Source organism: Oryzias latipes, chromosome 12 (genome assembly GCF_002234675.1).
Source record: "Oryzias latipes chromosome 12, ASM223467v1".
NCBI classification, from domain to species: Eukaryota; Metazoa; Chordata; class Actinopteri; order Beloniformes; family Adrianichthyidae; genus Oryzias; species Oryzias latipes.
Window position 1 is genome coordinate 12,079,590 of NC_019870.2, and position 7,634 is coordinate 12,087,223.

Consider the following 7,634-nt stretch of genomic DNA (forward strand, 5'->3'; position numbering starts at 1 on the left):
ATTTTATTTATTTTTTTTTTTATTTACTACCCACACCGGATATTTTTAAGCCAAACTATTCCAACTATTGAGATGTTATAGTTATAAGACAATTTGTTAACGATTTATTTTTAAGACACTTTAATTTTAAGACATACTTGTATCAATAATTTGGGAATTGACCTACCTTTTTAGGTTAAAAAGACGAGCGTAATATTGAAAAACCCTTTTTTGTGGCGATAAAAAACATTAAATTTTTTTCCGTGATTTTTGATGGGATGACTGAGCATGCGCACCAAGGACCCAACACAACAACATTTGAACCTTGCGGATCATCTGGCATCAGAATTTGGGAATAATTTTTAACGTACAGCCTAACCGATATATTCTTTTGAATAGTTTATTTTTTATTTATACTATTTATATGAGCTGTTAGACCATTTACAAAATAAAGTCTAGATATTTTAAGCTTAAATAAATTGTCAATGATTTTTCCAACCGGAAGAACACCCTAGCAGCCCGGAAGTAATTAGCCGAATGCTAAAAATCTAATATTGTGCAAAAAAAGGTATCCACTTTCTTCACTAAATTAAGTAGTTTTACAATGGATTCTTTTTAACATTTTAAATGCCCGAACCTTTTTTGTGTGCCTTCAATGTTATATGTTACAGGTAACAATAAGAGTTCTTAACTTTACGAATAACCGCTAAAAATCCACTAGACTAGTTACATTATTATTTTTGCTGACAAGAAATATTACTTGGTGCATGCAGTAAAAACTCCTCTAAAAACATGGAATTTCTTCCTGTTCTCGATCCACTTGACCATCCTAAAGAAGGGATATGGTAAGTAAATTTAAACAGAGATGCTAACTTATCAAAAAAGTACGACGCTGAAGTTGGCTTCCGATTCGCGAGGGCGCCAGGAACATTGATTCCACTGCATTTTTCGCACTAAGATTTAAAAAAAGTTGTCCTATTAGTTTTTGTTTATTTACGAAATCTTTTTGTCAACAGGTACTCATTGATACCAAGAGGGAGTTCTCCAGGAGTTAGTGTGGGACATAACTGTGTTTTCCTTCCATCCAAAGTAGGAGGACAGGGGAAAATTGTGATTGTTGGTGGAGCTAATCCCAGTGGGAGCTTTTCAGATACCCATGCTATAAACCTAGGTAACATTCAAATCAGTAGACATTATGTCTGGTTATGCATAAATCCTGTGTTATTTGGAGAAAATATGAGATTTAGATTAGACTTTAGAATTTAAACTTTGTTATGGTACAGTTAATAGTTTATGGTCGGACTGAATTTCTTGAAATTATTTTGTTTTTTTCCAAGGTCGACGTTTATGGATAAAATGTGTGATGAGAAATTTTTGGCACTCTACCCTGTATCATCTGCTTCATGTTCATGCATGCTAAACAAACCTATTCTTTGCCATGTCTATATTCTGAAAGCAGGCGACTATGAATGGGACACTTTGGAGTGGAAACGTTTAAAGCCTCGTTATGAACACTGCACCTTCGTGACAGAGAGCAACCCACATACCTTGTGGGTGTTTGGTGGAGCCCAGCAGTCTGGCAATCACAACTGTCTACAAAGCATAGATCTAAATGGTAAATCCTGTTTTATGTTCTTCTAATCTACCTCTATTTGCGCCCTTTGAGTAAAAAAACTAAAGACATGATAATTTAGTTTTATAATAAAATACCTACTGGTAAGAAAACTATAGTACAGCACTCTATTTGTCAATTTTTCCAGATGAAGAGCCTCAGTGGAACAGTATTGTGGTGAAAGGAGAGCCACCCAGTGCCAGGACATACCACTCAAACTCAGCCTGCATTGGTGACAGATTATATGTCTTTTCTGGAGGAGATTTAGGAGCTGCACCTGTCTCAGACTCCAGGCTTCATGTCTTTGACACAGGTTTCACACAATTGAACCTCATCCTAAGCATGTTGCACACAGTAATCTACACAAAGTACGTTTCCTTTATTTTGCACTGCAGTATCTCCAACTTATGTCTTTCATACTGAATCAAAGCCAGCAGAATGTAGAGAAACAGTTAAATAAAACTGAATAACAAGGAAGCAAAAGAAAAGGACAAAAAGCAGGTTTATTTCAGTCCTGCTTCTGATTTTAAGGCACTTCAGACAGTAAATCAAATTTTATGTGACATTAGATGAAAACGTATATTAATCCAAATTTATTTGCATCCACCGAAGCATCTTAACTTATGTTAGCCTTTTAAATTTTCAGAGATAAAATCAACACTCCGTAAATTTAACAGTCCTTCTGTGGTAACTTTAAATACAATTACAGAGAGAGCTCAAAAGAAACTTTGGTCGCCATTGGGATGTTAAAATTTCTGTTGCTACACTGATTTAGATAATTTTAAAAAGTAAATCTAAAAGGCAGCTTCTCTATGATGATTGTGTTCATTAAAAGAAAAAAGCAGTCAAAACCTGCATTGTCCTATTAGAAAAAAACAAAAAACCTTTTACTCCTAAACTCAATAACCTCTTGTTCTACACTTGGCAACAACAGCAACTGCAGTCTAGTATTTAAAATAACCGACAATAAGTATTTCACAGACCTTTGGCCTAATTTCTTTTCCGAATTGTTTTGAATTATTTTGAGGTGAATTTATTCCCTTTATATTTGAACATAATTGTAAAGTTAGAATAGCATTCATGTCAGGCAATCTGTTTTACCGTGTTCCAGCATCTTCCACCTGGTCTCAACCAGAGACAGAAGGCAGGCAGCCTGCAGCCAGACATGGACACATTGTTGTGGCCGTTGGTTCAACAATCTACATTCATGGGGGGATGGCTGGAGAGAAATTCTACAATGATATGTACTCTTTTGACTCGTGTAAGCTTCTCAAACACTTTCATTGAGGAAAAGTGAGCTAAAGCTGTTAATTACATTGTATTTAAAAGAAATCTATCTATCATTTTAGTAAGATTGAAATGGGAGAAAGTTCGGACCAAAGGAGATATCCCACCTGGAGTAGCTGCCCACTCAGCTGTGCCTTTGGGCCCAAATATTTACATTTTCGGAGGGCTGACTGCAGATGGCGCTATCAATTCTATGTACAAATTCAACACAGGTTTGTTGACATTATTTTCTTGATATTATAGATTTTTGTCCTTTTTACTATAAAACACATCAGCCTACTACCAGTTTAACAAAACCATGTCTTGTTTTTGCTTGCAGAAAGAAAACAATGGATCTTAGTTCAATTTGAAGGAGACATGCCACCTAACCGCATGGACCATTCCATGTGTTTGATACCATGGCAGCTACACGGCGAGAAGAGTGGAGATGAACAGCAGGCCCACAAATCAGAAGTCTCCGAAATAATAAATCTAGCTTTTGTATTTGGAGGGATGGACACACATGGTGTAATACACAATGACTGTGTTGTAACAGTGGTGAAGTGACAAGTTTTTGATGGAGGAATGCAATTGTTTTCATTTTAGTATTCACACAATAAAGATATTAAACATCAAAACTTCATTCATCCACACTCACCTCACTTCTACTTCTTTAGTTAGTGTCACTAAACAAAATGATAATCTGAGGGCATCAGCAGTAAGAATGTGTTCAAGCCAGCAAATTTCTGCCTACTTTCAGAGAGTTTGTTATATTGTGGCATTTAGCATTTAACTTGTGAAGAGTTGCGTGGAATTATTAATGCAGTTCCACATCTTTTACAATCAAATTTAAAATTTAAAGCTTATCAATAATTAAATTAACTTTCACTTTTTATTTACAAGAACTAGGTATAGGTACTATTTAGATTCCAATTACCCAATGAGTTTATCATAGCGCTCGACAAACTTTAAATATGTGAAAAATGTTTGAAAACGTTCATTTTATGATAAAATTGTCATAAAAAGTGGAGTAAAGATGGTATAAAAAATGTTCAATTGCTTGGCAAATTTTGAAAACATTTTTGCCAAGAAACTATTTGCCTCAGAATGATGCGACTCAGCATTCCTTGGTGCAGATCAGCATGACAATGCATAAAAGTCAAATACTAACGATCTATTAAAAAGATTCTACACAGAGCACAACTTCTAAAAAAGCCTTAATGAGAAAGTGGCGGTATAGAAAAGTACTCATTGATGGTTCCATGATAGGACACTAAAAGATACGTATCAAAAAACTGAGCACTGGGAGGAACATCAGTATCTGTTAAAAATCACAAATACAAGATGTTGGTAAAAAGGTATGAAATCAATTGGGAAGTAAATTGGTTTCTGGCAAACTGTCAGTTTCTCTTCCTGTTGCATCTACTGGCTGTGGCTTTTTATGTACATGTAATGCAAGCAAAATGACGTCCAATCACAGGCTTGCTTCTACCAAGTCAGGTCAATTCCAGTTGGTTATGGTGTGTTGTGTGAACCCTTTTCACAGCACTGAAAATACCTGAATGAATTAGACACTTTTAAACCACAACTATCTAAAAGACTTAAAATGCCAGATTTGAATGTTTAGAGCAGTTATGTCAGACTATTTTGTTTTGGCTGCTTAAAAATAGCCAGTAAGAAAAGAAAAAGAAAACTTGTTAAAAAGCATACACTCATTTAAAGCATGCAGACTCGATATCATTCATTTGGCATTGTCAATGCCAAATGAATATATCTAGATATCATTTTAGGTAAAAGAATTGTATTGCCTCAAAGTTTGTTTAATTTATTAATTCATGGACTAAGTATTAATTTGTATCAAATCATCTTGGAAGAGAAAATACATACCCCTAATTCTACAATATTAAAAATAGACTAAAAAAAAAATCTATTATCTACAAATATTTTCCTAAGGATAAAATATTTGATCAAATCTTTGATTCCAAAATATTTCCATAGAAGAATCAAGTAGTAACCAAAAAGAAATTTTCCTACCTGGAGTAACATTTTAACAAAGTATAAGTGGCCATTTTGTTAAACAGTATACAATTTTTGGAAACAAAAAGACGAGACCAAGTAACAGTTTGTATCAAACATTTATTTCAATGTATTTTCAGAGGTCAATAAATAACTTCTTGCCGTGTCTGAACAGAGCAGTTAATTCCAGACACCTTACCAAATCCACCCCCTACTATGTCCCCCACCCCATCCCACCCCTGTATACCCCAATCACAAAAACAACAGTACTGCCTGAGAACAGCAGCGACAAAAGCCTCATATTCAGGCTGACAAATCTCCGCCTTCAAAACGAAGAAAATGCTTCACACACTGATTTTTTTAAAGTCTTTCAGAGGGTTCCATACAGTTGCTTGTTATCGCCATTCCTTCCCTGCCACTCCTCTCACTATCGAGTCCCATCAGTCTTATTTTCATAAGCAGAAGCCACTGCAATGGTGGCAAGAGGATAACAAATGAGGCCAAACCTCCCTATAATTCATCCTTCTCTGCCTCGCTCTCAGCACCCTCTGGTGGTGGACCGCCTGCACTTCCATAAAGCTTGGTGATAATTGGCTGAACCACCTCTTCTAGCTCTTTCTTCTTGGCCTGGAAATCTTCTGTCTCAGCATCTTGATGAGACTCCATCCACTCAATCTTCTCCTCCACTGCCTTCTCAATGGTCTCCTTGTCGTCATCTGAGAGTTTGCCACCAAGCTTCTCCTTGTCCCCAATCTGGTTCTTCAGAGAATAGGCGTAGCTCTCCAATTCATTGCGGGCGTCGATCCTCTCCTTCAGCCTCTTGTCTTCGTCAGCGAAGCGCTCAGCATCGTTCACCATTCGCTCAATGTCTTCAGGTGTCAGACGGTTCTGGTCGTTTGTGATTGTGATCTTGTTCTTGTTCCCAGTGCCTTTGTCTTCAGCGGTGACGCGCAGAATACCGTTCACGTCGATCTCAAAGGTGACTTCAATCTGTGGAACACCACGGGGTGCGGGGGGGATGCCGGTCAGGTCAAAAGTGCCCAGCAGATGGTTGTCTTTGGTCAGAGGACGTTCGCCTATCAAAAAAGATAATTAGGCTTGTGCAACATTTCACACGACGAAGGAGGAAGTTTCCTTCATGCCATCGTTTTGGAATCTTGCTTAAACAACTCTGCCATGCTTGACTCTTACCTTCATAGACTTTAATGGTGACAGTAGGCTGGTTATCAGAGGCAGTAGAAAAGATCTGAGATTTCTTGGTGGGCACCACAGTGTTTCTGGGGATCAGTTTGGTCATTACTCCTCCAACGGTCTCGATTCCAAGAGTCAGGGGGCACACATCCAGGAGAACCACGTCACCTAAAAGAAGAAATATAATTTAGAAATCAATATTACCCCAAGTAGGTTAGACAAGTCTAATAAAAGGTTAAGATAATGATGCCCTTACCTGTGTCTTCTTCTCCAGAGAGTACTCCAGCTTGCACAGCAGCTCCATATGCAACAGCTTCGTCAGGGTTGATGCCTCTGGAGGGCTCTTTTCCATTAAAGAACTCCTTGACGAGCTGCTGGATTTTAGGGATACGGGTGGATCCTCCAACGAGCACAATTTCGTCAATTTCAGACTTCTTCAGGTCAGAATCCTCCAGCACTTTCTGCACAGGCTTCATGGTAGAACGGAACAGATCCTGAAGGAAAAAAATAAAGGACAGAAAACAAAAGTTAGGGTCATGTCAAAAATAAGTTTCAAAACCATTTAATAGTTAAACGAAATTTAATTTACCATGTTCAGCTCCTCAAACTTGGCACGGGTGAGGGTCTCAGAGAAGTCTTCTCCCTCAAAGAAGGACTCGATCTCAATGCGGGCTTGATGTTGAGCAGACAGAGCCCTCTTTGCCTTCTCGACTTCACGACGCAGCTTCTGCACAGCCCTGTTGTCTTTGCGCACATCTTTGCCGGTCTTCTTCTTGTACAGCTTGATGAAGTGCTCCATGACACGCTGGTCAAAGTCTTCACCTCCCAGGTGAGTGTCACCATTGGTGGCCACCACCTCAAAGACACCGTTGTCAATAGTCAAGAGGGAGACGTCGAAGGTGCCGCCACCCAGGTCAAACACAAGGATGTTCTTCTCGCCGTCCTTCTTGTCCAGACCATAAGCGATCGCAGCAGCAGTTCTAAATGGGAGGAGGGGGGTGAAAGGTTACATATTTGTAGAAAATGACCATTTTCAGAAAATAAACAAACAATCTCATTTGTTTGACACGTACGGCTCATTGATGATCCTCATCACGTTCAAACCAGCAATGGTTCCTGCATCCTTGGTGGCCTGGCGCTGAGCATCATTGAAGTATGCAGGGACAGTGACGACGGCATGAGTGACCTTGAGCAGAAAAGAGACTCGTTAAGTTTCCAACTTTCCATTGGCCACCATTTTTCATAAAAATTTGATATTTCAGTGTACCTTTTTGCCCAAATAGGCCTCAGCAGTCTCCTTCATCTTAGTCAAAACCATAGCAGAGATCTCCTCAGGGGCAAAAGTCTTCATTTGACCACCACCAATGTCAATCTGAATATGGGGCTTGCTCTTCTTCTCAATAACCTTCACAGGGATATGGCTCAAAATTAATAACTAGATAAACCATCTTAAATGGCTGAGCACTCGGGGCAAAACTCACCTTGAAAGGAAAATACTTGATGTCCTGCTGAACAGAAGAGTCACCCCAAGAACGGCCGATCAGTCTCTTGGCATCAAAGACCGTGTTCT

At 38.5% G+C, this 7,634-nt stretch overlaps 2 protein-coding genes across 10 annotated transcripts in view; one reads left to right on the plus strand and one right to left on the minus strand.

Annotated features, from left to right (window-relative positions):
* Positions 1-497: 497 nt before the first annotated feature.
* Positions 498-3,500, plus strand: rabepk (Rab9 effector protein with kelch motifs). Of its 8 annotated transcripts, none has more exons than XM_004074746.4 (8): positions 524-650; positions 815-824; positions 996-1,150; positions 1,436-1,594; positions 1,740-1,904; positions 2,703-2,852; positions 2,941-3,090; positions 3,198-3,500. In XM_004074746.4, the coding sequence occupies exons 1-8, from the start codon at positions 635-637 to the stop codon at positions 3,422-3,424; spliced, it is 1,032 nt and encodes a 343-aa protein (XP_004074794.1). In that variant the 5' UTR covers positions 524-634; the 3' UTR covers positions 3,425-3,500. The 8 variants fall into 8 exon arrangements, with proteins under 8 accessions (XP_011480043.1, XP_011480042.1, XP_004074794.1 ...); XM_020707639.2 differs by having other exon boundaries at positions 550-650; positions 1,070-1,150; XM_020707637.2 differs by having other exon boundaries at positions 554-650; positions 753-824; positions 1,070-1,150.
* Positions 3,501-4,978: 1,478 nt separating this feature from the next.
* Positions 4,979-7,634, minus strand: part of hspa5 (heat shock protein family A (Hsp70) member 5) — a 3,666-nt gene continuing 1,010 nt past the window's right edge. Inside the window, exons 3-9 of one of the 2 annotated variants that reach the window (XM_011481704.3) lie at positions 7,546-7,634; positions 7,332-7,469; positions 7,138-7,250; positions 6,654-7,044; positions 6,321-6,558; positions 6,065-6,232; positions 4,979-5,949 (exon numbers count right to left, since the gene is read on the minus strand). The exon at positions 7,546-7,634 is cut by the window's right edge and continues 143 nt beyond it. In XM_011481704.3, the coding sequence (XP_011480006.1) occupies positions 5,384-5,949; positions 6,065-6,232; positions 6,321-6,558; positions 6,654-7,044; positions 7,138-7,250; positions 7,332-7,469; positions 7,546-7,634 (1,703 nt within the window). In that variant the 3' untranslated portion in view covers positions 4,979-5,383. 2 annotated transcript variants of the gene reach the window in all.

Coding starts and splice junctions, on each gene's coding strand:
- rabepk (XM_011481740.3), top strand. CDS start 772: ATGGAATTTCTTCCTGTTCTCGATCCACTTGACCATCCTAAAGAAGGG. Junction 1,151..1,435: donor TACCCATGCTATAAACCTAG/GTAACATTCAAA, acceptor ATATTCTGAAAG/CAGGCGACTATGAATGGGAC. Junction 2,853..2,940: donor TATGTACTCTTTTGACTCGT/GTAAGCTTCTCA, acceptor CTATCATTTTAG/TAAGATTGAAATGGGAGAAA.